At 43.4% G+C, this 19,428-nt stretch overlaps 1 protein-coding gene across 1 annotated transcript; it reads right to left on the bottom strand.

The window, feature by feature from the left end:
• Window positions 1-6,266: 6,266 nt before the first annotated feature.
• Window positions 6,267-12,676, bottom strand: wnt8b (wingless-type MMTV integration site family, member 8b). The gene is made up of 5 exons (XM_068020342.1): window positions 12,647-12,676; window positions 11,257-11,395; window positions 9,852-9,977; window positions 9,612-9,754; window positions 6,267-6,830 (listed from the first exon to the last, which is right to left on the bottom strand). Exons 1-5 carry the CDS (start codon window positions 12,659-12,661, stop codon window positions 6,267-6,269), a joined length of 987 nt encoding a protein of 328 aa, XP_067876443.1. The 5' UTR covers window positions 12,662-12,676.
• Window positions 12,677-19,428: the final 6,752 nt, after the last annotated feature.

The following is a 19,428-nucleotide window of genomic DNA, read 5'->3' as shown; positions in this document are numbered from 1 at the left end:
AGATAACATCACGTCCCCTCGGTTGGGTTTAGTGATCGTGTGTGTTTTGAGGTTGTTTGCAAGCATTTGTTGATAAAGCCACTTGTTCTGGTATAATACTTGCACTAACTTCTATTCAGTGAACAGTGTGAGACTATGCAAATACTTTTCCCAAGTTCTTTCAAGCAGCCAGCTCATTGAAAGAAAGGGGAGATTACATTGTTCAGCAGCTGCGGATTTGGAGGCTGATTTAAGTCTTGAGTCATTGTCACGTCAATAAAGGAAGCCTTGATGAGTGAAAGAGCAATGTGCAGGGCAAGAAATGTGCACGGAACTCCTCAGGAGAGACGCACATTTTCCCAAACTTTAAGGGGGAGATCTAAGGTAGCGTGAAAAAGGGATTTGCATGCAAAATGAAGCAACGCAGGGATACGTCTTGCCTGCCTGTTTAATACTTAAATCCTCCCAAAAGTTAATTAAACTTGCATTATACAGTAAAGCAACTTGAAATCGCGCTAATGTTGAGGAATTCCATGGAGATTAAGGGTCATACAATGGGAATAGAATTTGCATGGTAAATGCTAATATGACCAAATAGATTGGGAGCTTGTAACGTGGATGGAGTCTGGGGGAGAGGCTCTGAGTCAACTCCTCTAAAGTCTTTTAAACTTGTATTTATTGTTTGTATTACTTTACATTAGTATTACAAACCTTGATACTTCTCCAATTTCCAGACTGTTAGTTGCGTTCCATCCCATAGAATTCCCCAAAAAAGCCAGGAAGGGAGAAAACAGGAGCATAGTCTACTTCAGGGCACCGTACACCTGAGTAAATACTATGCTTGCCACCAATTGAAATATTACTTGCAAAAACAGTGTTAGAAACCAAGTATTTTACTTAACGCAGGGGACTAATCTGAGGTAATTTTCTGCTTTACCTAAACTCAATGGATGTCTTCGAGCAAGAGACTCCAATGGCAATGGGAAGGGTCAGACCAAGGTGTTAATCACTGAGACTCTCTTGGCTTTCAGTGGACTAATGCAACATACGCCCTAAGAGACACCACTTCTTAAATCTTGGCCTCTATCTACACTGGAGTCTTGAGCTCTCTCTCTACTGGCTACAATAGCCCAGTCTATTCTAACACTTACACCTTTCCAAAGCTTATTTGCACTGTACAGCCTATTCTTGCCTTTCCCACGTCTCTGAGGCTACACCAACAGGCTGGCAATCTTTGTCGCTCCTCACCTTTAACGGAAGCAGCATATTTTGAGCTGCGCCGCTTTTGCACCGTCCGTCCTAACCTCTCCCCGGTGGAATATGTCTCTCTGCCAATGCGCCCGTTCAATAACGAATTTGAAAGGCTCTGTGAAATAACCGGGAAGCGGCTTTTAATAAAAGCTTGCTGCGGGAAATTCCAACATCCATTTCTCTGAAATCCCTCTACTATTCTAATGAAGGCTCCGTTTAACATCGACCCATTTGTAGTGATGTTAATCCATTTAGTTTAAACGATGTAAACGCCTTCGGTAAAACAGCGGGACAGAGGATGTCGGTGTCAGCCTCGGGAACTAACATGGTACAAACCGGCCAAAAACGACGAGAAAGCTCCTAAATACAAGGCACCAACCTGAGCAAATGGAGAAAGAGTTGTTCCTTGGACTCTGCTTTTTCCGGCTGCTCTTCCTTGTCTCGCCCCTGTCCTCTCTCGGGAGGAGGGAGAGGAATCCCACTCTCTGTGTCTCGAACGCATCTGTTGCTCCGTTCTTCCGTCTATCTAATCTCTGACTATAGATACTGCTGCCCATTCTCTCCGTGTGTAGTTAGCTGTACCTATTACATACAAACTGACGAGGCGTATTCAACAGAATGTAGAAACAGCGAAAGGGGATAGGAAAGAGAGAGTTTGGGGGTGGGGGGGGGGGGGGGGCACAGCAACTGGAATAGATACACGTTTGCTGCATCGGATTTGTGCGGATAATACGCAGAGGGGTCTATCTATAGGGCAAAAGTACCAGAAGGGAAATGAGGGGATATCCTTTTACTCGGCGAGTTGATATGATTGGGAGTGGGCCGCCTGAAAGTGTGATTGTAGCAGATTCAATAGTATCTTTCAAAAGGGAATTGGATAAATACTTGAGGGGAAAAAATGCGGGCTTTGGGGAAAGAGCAGGTGGGATGGGATTATTCATCGCCAGGAGAATTTGGTTTCCGTTCTCCTAACCTTTGTCATTCGTTAACATTTTGCATTGGAGACAGATATTAAAAATGGAATTTAACACTGAGATGGGCTGCACTTTTCTGAATACAGTTGGTGTATTAGGAGACAGGAATCAGGAGTGATGTGAAAGTTAAATGTGAGGGGGTACTTTTACACTTTGATTTCAATGGGTTTCGAAAATCTATTGTATATCAAAATAGATGAAAAGAGTTTTAAAGGGAAATGTGAATAATTGGAGAGAATTAGCACGGGTGTGGAATTGAGCAAGTCGGTTAAATTGTATGCAGTCAGTGATGGATCACTGGAGAGTGCTAGATTTTGCTTCCTCCAGCAGGACTCGAAATGCATCCCAAACTGACAGGGTCCGACGCAAACCTTCTGCCTGCCTTTTGGTTCAGTTTTACTCGCAGTATTCTGTGGGAATTGAGCTGGTTACAGTCGTCTGTGCTTGGAGGCGGTAGGAGACCGTGTTCTGGAGGTTACCTCTTCTGTATTCACACCCGTTTCAGATGACTTTCTCCAGTTACAAAAACCTGGAAGTAAAAACTGGGGGCAAAAGCAATTCATGTCTAAACTAACGATTTTAGACCTCATTCAGCTCTCTAAAACCATCAATTTATATTAAAGCTCAAATCTTAGAGCCTAATATTTGATTCAAACATCCAAGAAAATAATTTAATCTCAAGTCTCATTGGAAGCTATAATGTATCAGAACTGGATTGAAAGCAAGGTTCTGAATTATACGGGTTTGAATTTAAGGCATTTTTAATATTACAATTCACTCCTTGTTAAACATGCAACCGCATCCAAGCTGAAGTTGTTTGTATACAAAATGTTTGTGTGTACATTTATATATATATATAAATGTGTGTATATCTCAAGTGTTGGCTTTTATATGTAAAATGCGGTTTGTGAATATACAGCGTGTTGATATAGTCATTGAGCAAATTTAACCTTTAATAACTGTGGGTGTGCACGTGATATAAGCGAACAATAAACAGTATATGGAAGCAAAATTCGCAAAGTTTTTTTCCCCCCAGTGCCAATGTTACTGCTGTGTTTTGTTAAATTTCATTTCAGATTCTGAAAGTGATTGAAAACGGCGACAGAAGAAGAAAAAGGTGAAAATACTGGAAAATCGGATTAAAGGACGTGATCACAAAAAGATGGCGGTGACATTGAAATCTAGAAATTTGAACCATGTTGTTAAAACAGTATGAATTATGCTTTCATATAGCAGTTACATTTGCTTCTATTATGTGTACACCCCTAGTCATTAAAGTTACTTCCATCAATCCTTACCAGAACTTAAAGAAAGCAAGACTGATGACAGTTTTCACTTTTAGCTTACTCCAATTTGTTAGCGTTATAAATCAGGACTGCAATATTATTTTATACATTTGAAAAATACAGTTTTTAACACCGATTGCTTTAAGCGTCATGGGATAATCTAACCAGGGGCACCGGGCTGACATTAATACTTTAGAGTTTCTGTATGTTCCTGAATTCCATTCTTTTGGTTTGGTTTGGAAAATGCACAGAGACGCAAGCAAAGTAATTGAATGAGATATTCGATTTGCTGGTGGAACGGGAGCCGCCAAACTACAAACTGAAACACCCCCCCGGGTGCATCAACCCGACTTATCCCAGAGTTTCACTCCGTGCCCACAATACCTGCAACACAGAACAGCTAAAATCTACAAATAACCGGGGCGAGAGATTAAGGAAACAGTCCCATGCCCAAAAGGGAGCAAAAGACCTAAACCACCTTTAATGACAAACTGCATAACAGCTACACTTCAAAACAACTAATCAACCAGGACTCTGAGCATCAAAACATCTGCAAATACCGTGCAATAAATTAACGATGTACAAAGTGCTTAATGTTTCTGGATATAATACAATTAAATAGTCCTTAACCGTGGAGTTGGAGGATCCTCCGCTTATTAAGCTTGTCAAAACAGGATAACGTTTACAGATTCCAACGCCTGTAACTTGCATTGTGTTCCCTGTACCATTTTAACATAATCGGCGCGTCACTAATAAGAGTTTTTATTTGTGTTCCTTCCCCTCTGGAGCAGAAAGATTTGAGAATTGAGCCCAGCTTTATGTGTGATTACACCCCATATGAACCGGGAAACTGTCAGGTTTAAATCGTTAAGACTCGAATGATAAATCAAATGATCAGGGTTTAAGGTCGAGAATTGGCCTTGGGCCGTCGGGACTGGACACACGTGGAGAGTCAATCGGATTGAACATTGGTTCAAATCCAAGCTGAGCTGGGCTCCTGTTCATTACCCCGGGAGGATGCATTGTGTTTTACTGTAGATTGGCAAGAGGAGATCGTTACTCTTGTCCCCAACTACCTCACCCTGCTCTGGGCGCAAGCAGAAAGGTCATTTCAATGGGAAAAAAATCCCTCCCCTGCGCCCAACAGACTGGGTTTAGTAATATTTATTCAGCACGTCCAGGCTTCTTCGACCCAAAACGTTGTTGAGGCTGGGGTGGGGAGGGGGGGGGGGGGGAGTCTATTGAAAACCGAAACTGAGATAGATATGTATTAGCGAAGGGGAAGGGAACCAAGGCGGGTGGAATGAGTTAAATAGCAGATCAGTCATGATCTAAGTAAATGGTGGGACAGGCCCGAGGGGCTGAATGGTCTACTCATGTTCCTAGGTTCCTTGTTGCCCCTTTTAAAACAGAGCATAATTACATTCCTTTTTGCCATTTTTCCCACTTCATGCGCCATCACATGCCTGCAGCCTCTCTCCAATTCCGTCCTCTTAATGAAAAACTAAATTAAAACAATTACTTCCAACTATTTACTGTGACCAGCCCTCCCTGCGATAAATATAATGCTTTACAGGGAATAAACCCCATAAGGGTGGCATTCAGGATACTTTGCTGAATCGGGGCCCTCACTCGAGTGGAGTTATCATGTTCTGAGTGTGCCCCTGGCCATCATCACCCACTGGCAATGAGTCAGAACATGTGGGTACGTTAATCAACCCTGACCAGTTCAGCCACTTGCTGGAAACACACTTCTCTCTGGTCTAGTTGTTGGAGCCGAGAGTAATTCCTGCATTCTGTGCGGTACGGAACAAGTTCCAAGATTGATGGACAATCCTCTTTACATAATTGTTGTTGGGCATGATCCCAAAAAGCAACCTCCAAAATAGTGGCTTCAAGCCAGAACACTGGAACAAGGCGCAACCAGATAAGTTCCATTGTAACACTGAGGACTGTAGGACAGTTCAGTCGGTGCATTTTATTAATCAGCCTTCCAAAAGGATGGATAAAAGTTCCTCTGAGTCCTCCCACAGGGGGTTCCTGTACTTTCATGGATGCCAAATGGAAACCAGCAGAGGGAGAGAGACTAAACAGGCATTTTGGCCTTGACTGGTCACCCCTAACCCCCCCCCCCCCCTTCACTCCCCTCCCCCAGCAGCCGGTCTCAGGATGAAGCTGGCAGAGGATTTGTGTAAAAACCAAATGTCGACTGTCTTGTCTGCTGGATGGCACTGGAGTGTTACAACAGCGATTACACTTCAAAAGTACTTCATTGGCCGCAAAGCGCGTTGGTCGTGAAAGGAGCTATATAAATGCAATTCTTTTTAAGAGAAACAAGGTAAAGTGGAGGAGGGCAACGATGCGGAGTACACAAAAGGGAAAACAGTCAAGGATTGAGGGTTGCAAACATATTGATCTGAAAATGTGTCATGAAGGTTCTAAATGGCAGTCTTGGCAAACCAACAAGAGCTGTTGGTCTCTAAAGACATGGTTGGTGTAGGTTTTACTATAGCTGGAAATTCAGTCCAATAACCCACTACATCACTTGTACTTACAGTTTGCTGTTCTCTTAGCTGCGTTATATTTCGCAACACTTCAGGAAAAAAAAGGAACAATACTATATGACTGAAAGAAATCTGTCCATCTTCTTAAAGGGAGCTTCTTTTAACATCTACTTCTCGCTTTGCTAACGCTGGCCAATTTGAGACCAGGAAGGGTTGCCTTTTTTCTTTAATAGTCTTGTTTTATTGTCACTCATCAGTTCAAGGGGATGGCTTTAGTGTCTCCTGCCAAGCCGCGCTTCCTTCCTCTTTGAGGCACTGTCATTCCTAGACCTCTTGTCCTTCTTCACGCAGAAATACTTGGTGATGGTTTTCCGGCACTGTTCACACTTCACCGCGCAACACCAGTGGAATTTGCAGTTGCAGCTGCTCATCATCTGTGCTCGCCTCTCCCCGACGGCCAACCCGCAATCCCCACACAGCCTCTTGCAGCTCCGCTTCTCCCACTTGCTCAGCTGTTTCCCCTTTTTGACACACTCTCTCCCTTCCGTGCCCTGTAGCCCAAGGGTCTTGTTCTCCAGGCAGTAATCCGGGGAGTCCTCCAGGTGAACCAGCTCCTTCTTGGAAATGGCGCTGAAGGTCTCGGCAATTGCCCCCCTGCTGGCGGCGCTATTGCCCGCCCCTTTCAGTAGGTCAATTTTCAGGGCTTTGTGGTACTTCTCCTTCAGGTAGTTTCCCACCTCTCGGAATTCGGGTAGTTGAAGCCAGCAGGTCTGAGTCGTGCAGCTGCCAGACACACCGTGACACTTACAAGTTCGCTTCATTGTGCCTTTAACTGCCTGAGGAATAAAGATTTTTAAATTTACCATCTATTCAATAAATACATATGACAGAAAGAAACAAGCAACGTCCATTCATATAGCGCCTTTCACTACCTCCGCAAGTACTTTACAGCCGGTGAAGTACTTTTGAAGTGTAGTCACTGTTGTAATGTAAGAAATGCTGCAGCCAATTTGCACACAGGAAGATCCCACAAACAGCAATGTGATCATGACCAGGTTTTAGTGATGGTGAGGGATAAATATTGGCCAGGGCACTGGGGAGATCACCCCTCCTATTCTTTAAACAGTGCCTTGGGATCTTTTGCATGCGCCTGAGAGAGCTGAGAGGGCCTCAGTTCCATGTCTCATCGTTAAGACGGCAACTGCGACAATGCAGCACTCCCTCAGTACTGCACCAGAGTGTCAACCTGGATTTTTGTGCTTAAGTCCCTGAAGGGGGCTTTGAACCCACAATATTCTGACTCAGAGTTGAGAGTGGTGTCAACTGGGGCAAGGCCATGGAAGATAGTATTGTATAAGATAATTTATATATCTGTGATTTAAGAAAACAATAATTTTCTCAAAGATGCTAATGGCTGAGGGAGTTGAAGGATTGGGACCAAGTAGCATAATGTTTAAGAGCCATGCTGTAGTCTAGCCTTTAACAGTGTCTACTTGGCTATGCCAAGCAGCTTTCTTGCTCAGGGATCACAGTGAATGTTGAAGGTGGTGGATGGGGTGCCAATCAAGCGGGCTGCTTTGTCCTGGATGGTATCATGCTCCTAGAGTGTTGTTGGAGCTGGACCCATCCAGGCAAATATTCCATCACACTCTTGACTTGTGCCTTGTAGATGGTGGACAGGCTTTGGGGAGTCAGGAGGTGAGTTACTCACTGCAGAATTCCCAGCCTCTGACCTGCAGAGAGAGAGAGAGAGAGGGGACGCCAATCAACACCAGCCTGTCACCACATCTTGAAGGGGTTCACAGCTGGCAATTCTGTTTATCAGTTGGTCAAGAGATGCACTGCAGCAACACGTCAAGGCTTCTTCAACAGCGCGTCCCAAACCTCTACCACCTAGAAGGATGAGGGCAGCAGGCACATGGGGAAACCATCACCTCCAAGTTCCCCTCCAAGTCATACACCATCCTGATTTGGAAATATATCACTGTTCCTTCCAAAATCCTGGAATTCCCTACCCAACAGCACTGTGGGAGTAACCTCAACACAGCGACGACAGTGGTTCAAGAAGGCAGCTCACCTCTACCCTCTCAAGGGCAAGTAGGCAATATTGTGGGCAATAAATTTATTGTGGGCAATAAATGCTAGTCTTGCCAGCGATGCCCATATCCCACGAATGAGTTAAAAAATGAGCTCATAATTATTTAAAATTGTGCTCAAAAGGTGGAATATAAACCCCTTAAAATGAAAAGAAGTTGTAACAAAGTATGAGTAATTTAATGATAGTTTTACTTTTTCATTATGATACAATAACTTAGAATACTGCCGATCCTATATGTGATCTTTGGGTACCATGTGATTTAGTATTGGTTGAGGTACCTCTCTGTCATACATGAGGTTTGGGATCGGGAAGGTGTGCATACGTTACCGTGAATTCGGAAAGACGTTTATGAATCCCCCCAGACACAGTAAATTAGTATTTTGATTAGTTCCAGATTGACAACGAAACAGACAAACAATATTTCCATTACTCACTTCAGATGGATAAATATATTAGTTCCCTCACATACCACAGCTAGTATGCAGTAGGGGAATTGTATCTTAATTGTCTGTCAATAGCGAAGGCAAAGAAATATATAAACCATCAGTTTAACGTTTTCATATACGCGTCTTTATCAAATATGTCTGGAACGGTACTTAGTGCAGAACTCTTTGGTAAAATATTTTAAATTCAGCATTTTTAATCCAGAACTTCTCCAAACATGAATAATGGGACAGTTCTTCCAGCAGTTATTACAGTTTAGAACAGAACTGTAAAGTAACTATTGTTCATATAAACATCTCCGTCTTTATGTTACAAACTTGATTATTAATAAGTGCTCAAATTAGTGCAGAACCAAAATAGGGGTTCTGAAGCAATTCAAAAGCTATTTGGAGTGGTTTTATTGCTTCTTTATTTTGGGAGCAGTTGATGATGGGTTCCTGTTTTTGATTTGTAATTTGTTATCAAATGTGACACACAAGTTTCATGTATAGGCACGGGATGTAATTTGTGATGAGCAAACCATGAAATGAAAGTAAACATTTTCACATCTATTAGCACATTTCCTCACGATCGTTATCCACCGCACAAAACACATATAATGATTGGCTACCACTTTTCGAGGAAGCTTTTTTTTTAAAAAAAGAACGGCTTAACCTAACTTCACTGCTCCTGAGCACTTTCAAACTTCCATCCGTCCTTTCAACGCACACATATTGCTTAGAACTCACCGTTAGTGCAGGAGAACCATACCTTAGTGAGTCTGTATGAGGGATGGAGGTGGGAAGAGAGCAGGACCCTGTTTATGTAAACTGTTGGGAATTAGTTTCTTCAATGCAGAAAAATTTGGATTACTGATCTTCAAAACCAACCTTGTGCTGCATGTAAATAGGCTAAGAATTAAGTAATTATACAGGCAACTTTGGTTAACCAACAAATTCGGCTAATTGTTGGGATGCCCAATCTTGGTTAACCAGGCAGATTGGATAAGCACTGTTTCGCTCCAGGTTCTAATATTAAGGTTTCCCATGTGCCAGGTATTGGGTGTGGGTGGGTGGGGAAGAGGTGTGATCTTTACCTTCCTCCCGGCTTCGTTGTTGTGCAGATTCATGGCCGCTCTCGCATCCTGCCCGGTCTCCAGTGCGTCCACAAACTGCTTGGAAATGGTCTCCCCAAAGCCAAGGTTGTCGCTGCATCCTCCCCACAGCCAGCCCTGTCCTCCTGCCCCAAAGCAAAAAGCACGGTTATTGCTGCCATGGCCGCTGCTCCAACCATTTCTCAGCTCCTACACGGTAGATGATTCAGTGTCAACACTTACCCAACTGGCCATTCCGCGAATCGTCACATCCACAGTTATCGAAATCTCCCAGGCTGCAGTTTCGAGTTAATGTGTACATCACCCCCGCCGAGCTAATGGCGTGGACAAAGGCAGCCTCTCGGTTTGCTGGCGGGAGAAATGAATCCTTGTTACCTCTTAGTCCATTCCACTTACATCAGGTCGACAACACGTGCCAGAGAACAGTCCTGTTGCTCTCTCTTAGAATATCCGGTTAAGCTGTGACAGGGGAACCTTATCTATAGCTCAAGAGATGATCCGAAGGAGGAAATGGAGGTTGCTGGGTGGGTTGATGGGTTGTTGTTTTGTGGGGGGGGGGATCAGAGTGAGAATGGGCAGCTAAACAATGGGAGAGTGGCGGAAAGCAACAGAGCAGTGAAGCTGTTGAAACCAGGTGAATGATGAAACAGCAGCAGAGAAGAGGTTGTAAAATAAGGGTTGGTGTCCTGTGGCTCTGCAGACAGGGAGTCCTAGTGAGGCTATTGTGACGGCGCAGAGGGGCTTCTAAACAGATAAATCCGGAAAGAAGCAGGGATAGTGTGTGAGGTAGAAACAGACAGATAAAGAAGCAGTGACAGAAAGATATGGAGAAATATCCAGGGATGCAGATACAGATCAGCCATGATCTAGTTGAATGGCGGAACAGGCTCGAAGGGCTGAATGGCCTCCTCCTGTTCCTAAAAGACAGACACACAAGGACACAGAGAGTTACACACAAGGAGAAAACTACCGACAGAACCTTACATATAGAGGCGATGGATACAAGCAAAAAAAAATCAGGTCGAGGCAGATATATAGAGACTGGCATAAAGCGAGAGAGAAACAGAAAAGGCAGTGCTGAGCAACACATCCCCACACTGTGTTATAGAATAGAGAGGGAGAGAGTAACACAGGCAGTGGGGAAAGAGGAGGAAAGGAGAGAGGAAAAAGTCCGAAATAAAAACAGAAAATACTGGGAACACTCAGCTTGTCTCCAGAACCCCACTTATTCTGAAACATGAGCTCCGTTTCTCTCTCTCTACAGATGTTGTTGAGTGTTTCCACCCGCTGTATCATACTTCTGAGGTAGTTACAGGTAGATGCGTTGAGACCTGAACCCCTGTGTGTATGTGTAGGGTTCTCTGTGGGAGTGTGTATGATTCGTGTAGGGTTGTGGATCAGAAAATGCTCAGATTTGGAATTTAGATTTGTATTGGAGATTGTCTGCTCTCGACATGTGCAGGTGACTGGGAATCTGTGTGCCTAGAAGATTGACTACATTGTCATTCCCCTGACAGCGTGTGTGTGTGTGTATGGATGGAGAAGGTCACTACCTGGCTGTTGATACACAGGGAATGATAAAGCATTTTGGATAACGTTTACAGTTCTGGCTTCCAACCCCTCTTACCACTCCTCAGCCCGCTGTGTGTGGAGAGCTGCAGCGCTCTCTCCGGGCAGTTCCAGAGGTCCCAAGCGAATTGGTGTTTGCATTCTTCAATCCCACTCTGGGCACCTGCGGCCACACTGCTGGAGTAAATCAGATAGGCCTGCAAAAAGCAAACACAGCACAATCAGCAGCAGTAGGACCCAAGCCCCTCAGCCTACCTGGAACAGGACAGGTCAGAACCAAATCTAACTCCACCCCATTTACTTAGCGAAGGACATAAATAAGGGCCAATCACACCCAGACCCCTTAGCAACCCTCATGGGCTTGGAGTAAGAGATAGGAGATTTCACAGTGAGTCAGAACTGCTAATGTGCTCTATGTTGGCGATTCATGCAAATGGAGGTTAAATATTCGATTGACCCCCTCTGCTTTCTCAGCCCTGCACTCAGTCGGGAATGATGGCAGGGAAGAGTCACAACATTCCCTGTGAGCAGGAGGGGAAAGGGAACGGATTCTGGACAGCTGGCCCAACTCTGCTTTCTTAAACTGGACAAATGGAGATTTGAGATTAGGAGGCAGGGACTTCAGAAGAAGAAAAGGCCCAGCAAAAGGCCATATACAGGAAGTGGGAAAAGGCAATCGACAATCAAATGCATCCCATCAAAATATACACCGAACAGGAAGAAATTTCTTGCTTGTACTCGGAGCTGAGGGAACGGGTATCATTACAGTTTAAACAGGAAATCAACTTCGATCTGCGGGAGTTATTTATTGGCACATATCAAGTCCCACAAAAACAGCAGGCATGAATTATCTGTGAAAAAATGGGGTTAAGGGAGACACGGGCGATTATTAATTCATAACAGCATGAGACGATAGCAGCAGGAGTAGGCCCTTCGGCCCTTCGAGCCTGCGCCACTATTCTGGCTGATCTATTTCAACTCCACCTTCCCACATATATATATAAAACCTCACCAGTGGTCTGTGAGGAGAAAGCGGTGGTCCCTAGCCCGGTAAAGTGTCCAGGATGCTGTTTGTGAAATACCTCTTCCACTTGTCACTTTCAGCCTCCCCATCAGTTTCTCAAATGAGATTTGTTAAGCAAAATAATTCGTCCGATTGTTCAAAAAATAAATCCGACGTTCCCTCCGTTCCGTTTCCAAATGAAATTAAAAACAGTCTGTATAGAGCGGGCACGGGTTAAGAATAAACGAGACCGTACCCAGAATGTAAGAAACCACACTTTTGAAAATCTCCATATTATTATATCAGAACCGTAACACACACAGCCTCCCGCCCCAGGACTCCCCACTTTGTAACAGCGCCTGAATCATCATTTATCATTACCGTTTAAAAATCATTGCTATTATAACATTTTAATGCAAGGAAGATCAAAAAGACACGTTCTTACCTTAGGACCAGTCATAAGAAAATTATTCACTGACCTGGAAAAAAAAGAGCCAAACGATTAAGTTGTAGAAAGCTCCCAACTTTGCCTGCCGAAAATATTTGGGATTTTGTTTTTTGTGGGGGGGGGGGGGGGGGGGGCGGAGAGGGAGAGTTTCTTGTCTTAAATCCTTCAACCAGTCTTTGATGGGATTCCTCCCTCCCCACTCATTAAAACTTAATTGAGGGAAAGGCACTAAAATCCAAGAATCTCTGTTTGAAGAGTAAGTGATCAGTTAGTAAAAGCAATGAGGAGCGGGGAAGAGACCAAACGTGTGAATATCGACGGAGAAAGGGAGAGTCTCGCTTCCCACTTACCAGGCTTGGCAAAGCTTTAGGTAGATGCTGAAGAGTAAGAGTGAGTGAAGCGTGTCTTGGGGAACCATCGTCCCAGGGAATAGTAATCACAATAATCAGAGGTGAATCGCAAAAAAGAGGGAGAAAGCGATGGCGGATTCCTCAGAAGGACGGGGCGGTCTGAAGACAGGTTCTGTTGTGCAAAGTTACCATGTGTGAAGGAGTGATGTGAAATGGAGCCCTCTCTCATCCCAGGATCAGATTAGCTACTTAATTACGGATTTTCCTTCTCTCTCAGACTCAGCCAATCAGAACTCAAGTGGGAAGGGGGTTGTTGAATTGATCAAACACAAACTACAGGTTCTTAACTCCAGACAGAACAGAAAGGCTAAGAGAGAAAGGATCAGAGAGAGAGAGAGAGAATGCAAACAGAGCAGAGACTGAGAGTTGGAGAAAGTGGGGAACAGAGAGAGAGATAGAGACTACAAACAGAGCAGCGAGACTGAGGGTTACAGAAAGAGAGGAAAATGAGAGATAGAGATAGAGAAGAGACTGAGAGTTAAAGAGGGAACAAAGAGAATGAGAGATAAGGAGCAGAGAATCTGAGTTGAAAAACACAAAGAGACGGAGAGAATTACATGGTGATAAACAGAAAGATGCCAACGAGAAAAAAAGACTAGACAAAGAGATGGATAGAAAGAGCGAGAGAAGACATCAAAACATGAAGAAATAGAACGAGAAAGGGAATGAGAAAGAGACTGTTGAAAAGATCCAAACAGAGATTTTGTAGCTACTTCCTCAGACCTTTATCTGTGAAGTTGGATGTGCAGCCCTCAGATTGGAGTAATACCGCTACCTGACAATATGGTCAATCACAAAGGGATTCCGTGAATGCGGCTTGGATGTAGGAGCAGAGTTTTGTGTTTAAAATGATAGAATAATTCGTTAGGGTAGCTATGAAGAAACTATTCCCTCCAATCAAAGCAGGAAGCACTTTTTCCCCCACAGAGTGTGATGGAAAGGTGTAATTCTCTCCTCCAAAAGGCGGTGGGGGTTTTAAGACTGAGATCAATAGATTTTGAGTGTAAGGATATCACAGGATAAGGAGCAAAGATGGGTAAATAGAGTTTGAGGTGCATAACTGCCAATGATCCAATTGTACAGGTTGGGGATGCTGAATGGCCTTATCCTGTCCCTATGTGTAGCTGGAGGGCCCTTGGGCTCTAAAATAAAGTTAGGAGAGAGCCTGGTAGAAATTCAACCCTCTCATAACCTCACGATATGGACTATAATCTTATATAAAGTCAGCACCTGACTCTACATTTATCATACAACTTTGATAAATTTGTCAAGGGGGTACCTGGAGACTGAACACATCCTCAGAGACTATACAGAGGGAGGGTCAATAGGACGGCGGTGCGGTGTAAAGGCAGGGAGACCATCCCTACTCAGGCTACTGCCTTTGCAGTCTGCGGGATCGGGGCAGTTCCTGCTAACTCGGGTACACCCAGACTAACGGGGGCTGTGAATTGCAGCTCAGGCTAACATCAGACCAGTGTGCTTCCGGCAGGTTTTACTGACTGTAAAACACGAATGTAAAATAGCTGCTGAGTTTGAGTCATTTTTTTAACAAGTAGGGGAATCGGTTCCTCACAGAGCGTTCAGGGGATGTTACTCAATCTCCAGGATCTGTTGCCTCCTGCGGGTCAGTCAGACCCAGACCAGGACAATCCGCACACTGGCTTCGGATACGTTATAATTTATAACTTACAGCAGCCAATTTCCACTAAATAAACCTATCGGGGTCTCGCACAGAGAGAGAGGGGTCAGTTCCCCTCAGTCAGCGAGACAAGTTCAGCCACACAGACAGGTGGCTGAATTTCTACACGTGCAAAGTAAAACCTGGTGCTAAACAATCAGGACATTTACAGAAAGCCTCCAGCAGATACAAGAGAATTGCTGGTGGAAAAAGACAACGACTTTGTTTGCATTTCTTGATAACTATTTCAGAGTTTTCCTCTCGTTCCTTCTGAATAAAACACCTGTAGATAATCTATGGAAGTTGGTAGCGGGTGAGTACAATGCAGGTGTATTTACTACTGTGTAGCTGCATTGGCCGGGTGTCTGTACTGCTCTCTTTCTGTATTTATTGTCTTTGGATATATGTTTACAGTTCTTTATTCAGAAACCAAGTTGGAGGTGCACAGGCCACAGAACATGAGTATGGCCAAGCAGAAATCAGATGAAATCACGCTGAGGTTTTTTTTTTAAGACTAAAGATTCTAAAGGAAGAAAGGATAAATGAGATAAGGAACTGCAAAGGACCGGAAGAGATTTTCTAGCTAGAGAAGTCAAAATGGACATTGAGGAGAAGCAGCTCTTAACAGAGGATCATTAAGACAATGCTCTTCAATAATAATCTGCCTATGTGTCATCAGAGCTCCAATTTTTGTGAATGGACATAATGCCTGGTACACCAGTGCCCCAGTTGCTGCATACATTTTTACTTCTTTCATGGGACGTCAGCGTCACTGGCCAGGCCAGCATTTGTTGCCCATCCCCTAATTGCCCTTGAGAAGGTGGTGGTGAGCTGCCTTCTCTTGAGCCACTGCAGTCCATGTGGGGTAGGTACACTCACAGTGGTGTTAGGAAGGGAGTTCCAGGATTTTGACCCAGTGGCAGTGAAGGAACGGCGATATAGTTCCAAGTCAGGATGGTGTGTGACTTGAAGGGGAACTTGCAGGTGGTGGAGTTCCCAAGCATCTGCTGCCTTTGTCCTTCTAGGCGATAGAGGTCGGGGGTTTGGAAGGTGCTGTCAAAGAGGCTTGGCGAGTTGCTGCTGTGCATCTTGTAGATGGTACACACTGCTGCCACTGTGCGTTCGTGGTGGGACTGAATGTTGAAGGTGGTGGATGGGGTGCCGATCAAGGGGGCTGCTTTGTCCTGGATGGTATCCACACATTGATATGAGAGTTTAATTGTTTTTTATTGTTGTCTTGATTTAATTAGAGGTAAGGATGAGTAGGAGTCAGAGAACAGACAACAAGTATTGACTTCAAGGCAGCAGCCAAGTAGGAAGGAGGAGCAACATTTGGATGGTAGTTTGGAGCTTAGAAGGTACAAGAAAGTTTAGAGGAATATTAACCACAGTTCTTGACCAAATGGAGAAAAGCAACACTGTAAGGACTGAAAAAAGAGAAGAGAGATAGAGGGAGAGAGATCTTATCAGACTGGCACAGGAGGGTGGCAGAGATAGTGTAGAGCATGTCCAGATATGAGAACAGTTTTGAGGTCTTGGGATGATTTGGGCTTTATACAAAATTAAAGTCACTGAGGACAAAAGGGCATGAAAGAGGAAATTGTAAATGTACCAGGAGCCAGTGCGGTTGAATATGTAAATATCAGAGGATGATCTAAATGTAAAATCATCAAAGGTAAAAGCTGATGTCAATTTGATTTGTTCACTATCACTCCCCCCCTCCCCCATTAGCCAGTGTTAGGGAAAAGATATTAAGAATATAAAGTGGGACTATAATTTATATTGACCCTGACTTTATTCTATTATCATTATCCAACCAAATAAAATATCCCAGTGTCTGAATAATTAAAAGAAATAAAATGTGTATGTAGTGTGTATGTTTATATACTATGTGGCATTTACTGTGCTGTCCATGTATTTATGTGCATGTATATGTGGTTATTGTGTGATGTCTGTCTGTTGCTATGTATTTATTGGAAATGTGCATTTCCTGTGTATATATTTACCATATGTATATGTCAATACTGTCTATGTACTTACTCTGTGAACTGTTGGCAGTGCGTATTTACTGTGTCTATATGGACTCTGTACGTATTCAGTGTGTATATTCATCTTTATTCTGGGTGTTTTTATTCCCTGTATGTACAGATTCTGTGTATATTTAATCTCTCTATTTGTGTTCCATTGTTTGATCAGGTGATTGCATTTGATGCAAATCTCATGTTAAACTCACATTGAACAATATCCATAGTCACACACTACAGTGCGATTAAAATTTAAATAAAGTCAGTAACATACATTATTTGATACAAAACCTATGTGTGAGTTTTAAGACAAAGCAACTTGAATTCACATAGTGCCTTTAATATAATAAACCATCCCAAGGTGTTTCACAGGAGTGTTAGCAAACAAAATTTGACACCGAGTGGCATAAGGCGATAGTAGAGCAGGTGGTTAAAGCGTGAGGTTTTAAGGAATGTCTTAAAGGAGGAAAGAGAACGAGAGAGGCAGAGAAGTTTAAGGAGAGAATCCCTCTAGGGATTAGAGCTTAGGGCTTTGGCTGCTGAAGGCAGGGCCGCCAATGGTGGAGAAATTAAAATGTAGGATGTTCAAGAGGCCAAATTTGGAGGAGCACAGATATCTCAGAGGATTGTGTGGCTGGAGGAGATTACAGAGATAGACAGGGGTGAGGTCATGGAGGGATTTGAAAACAGACGTGAGAAATTTAAAATAAGAAAACGAAATGCAACTACGTAAAATTCATTGGTTTTAAAATTCAGATGGTCAAGTGCTTCGCCATACCTGTTACTCAGCAGTTTAATTGTTTGGACAACTGTCTCTCATTTTCAGACAGTCTGTGCTCCGATCTTCTCTTTGATCAAACACCATCACAACCTCTACTGTTAAAAGCCACTCCGAGCAAACTGGGGAATCCCCTCAGCAAACACCGGGACCATTGGCTCCTTTAGACATTTTGCTCAGTCTCTGCTGTCCTGTGTGGGCATTGAAAAGGATGTAATTAACCCACAGAGGTACCTGTATGGCACTCAGTGGATCAGCACAGCCCATATTACAGCTTTTCCTTAAATATAGTCAACTTTGAAAATGTATTGAATTTAATTTCACTTTTTTAAATTTTTATTTGTTTGTGATACAATCTTTGTTCAGATATATTAGGACAATCTGCAGTTACTGTGACCTCGATTCACATTTCATGGAAATTAATGTTCACTATATGAATCCCCATTAATAAATGGTTACAATGACCCCTGTCTGAAGTATTTCTGCAAATTTGGAATTTCAATTTTAAAAAAGCTGATTAGATAATTGTACCTGAGATGCACATTGTAAACATAGAAAATTTATGGAAAAGAAGGAGGCCAATCAGCCCATCGTATCTGTGCTAGCTGGAAAAGAGTTATTCAGTCTAATTCCACTTTCTAGCTCTTGGTCCCTAGCCCTGGAAGTTACAGCACCTCAATGCCTATCCAGGTATTTTCTTCCTCTACCACCCTTTCAGGCGTTCCAGATCCTCGCCACTCTCTGGGTGACAAACTGTCTTCTCAACTCCCCTCTAATCTTTCCACCAAGTATTTTAAATCTATTCCCCTTGGTTATTGGCCTCTCTGCTAAGGGAAATAGACCCTTCCTCTCCATTCTGGCTAGGTCCCTTTAATTTTATTCACCTCAATTAAATCACCTCTCAGCCTCCTCTGTTCCAAAGAAAACAACCCCAGCCTATGCAATCTTTCCCCGTAGCTAACATTCTCCATTCCTGGCAACATCCTAGCAAATCTCCTCTGTGCCCTCTCGAATGCAATCACATCCTGTAATGTGGTGACCAGAACTGCAAGCAGTACTCCAGCAATGGCCTCAATAGTGTTTTATACAGTTCTAGTGTATGCTGCCTGTTCTTATATTCTATGCCTCAGCTAATAAATGAAAATATTCTGTATGCCTTCTTTACCACCTTACCTACCTGTCTTGCTACCTTTGGCAATCTATGGATATGCAACCTTCCAGTCACACAAACACCCATCGACTATTCCCTTTTGCTTCCTGCCACTGAGTCAAATTTGGATCCAACTTGCCACTTTCCCTTGGATCCAATGGGCTGTTACTTTTGGGATGCAAACTGTAATTAGGACACATGTTGTAATTGGGATACACATTATATGTCAACCTTCCCCGGATATTCAATAGCATTACTATCTCTAAATACCCCACCATCAAAATCACGGAGGTCACTGTTGACCAGCAACTTAATGAGACGAGTCGTGTACGGCCGGGATCTGTGTTGGAGACTCAGCTATTCACTTTATTTACTAACAACTTCGATGATGGGATAGAAGAGCTGCATATCCAAGTTTTCCAAAGATACAAAGATAGTTGGCATTGTGAATGCAAGCATGAAATTACAAATAGATAATCGATTAAGTGAATGGGCAAAACTGTGGCAATTGGATTTCAATGTAAGAAAATGTGAGGTCATTCACTTTGGACCTAAGAGAGGATAGGACAGGCTACTTTCTAAATGGTGGAAAACGGGAAACTGTGGTGGTCCAGAGGGATATGAGGGTCCAGGTACATGGATCATTCAAATTGTTATGGACAGCTACAGAAAATAATCGAAAAGGCTAATGGAATGCTGGCCTTTTTCTCTAGAGAACTAGAATGCAAAAAGGTAGAAG

This window comes from Heterodontus francisci, chromosome 42 (assembly GCF_036365525.1).
Source record: "Heterodontus francisci isolate sHetFra1 chromosome 42, sHetFra1.hap1, whole genome shotgun sequence".
Classification (NCBI taxonomy): Eukaryota; Metazoa; Chordata; class Chondrichthyes; order Heterodontiformes; family Heterodontidae; genus Heterodontus; species Heterodontus francisci.
The sequence above is the reverse complement of the archived record's forward strand: the minus strand, read 5'-3'. Positions and strand labels throughout refer to the sequence as shown.

Coding starts and splice junctions, on each gene's coding strand:
- wnt8b (XM_068020342.1), bottom strand. Junction 9,755..9,851: donor TTCGCGGAATGGCCAGTTGG/GTAAGTGTTGAC, acceptor GCTTTGGGGCAG/GAGGACAGGGCTGGCTGTGG. Junction 6,831..9,611: donor ACAACGAAGCCGGGAGGAAG/GTAAAGATCACA, acceptor TTTATTCCTCAG/GCAGTTAAAGGCACAATGAA.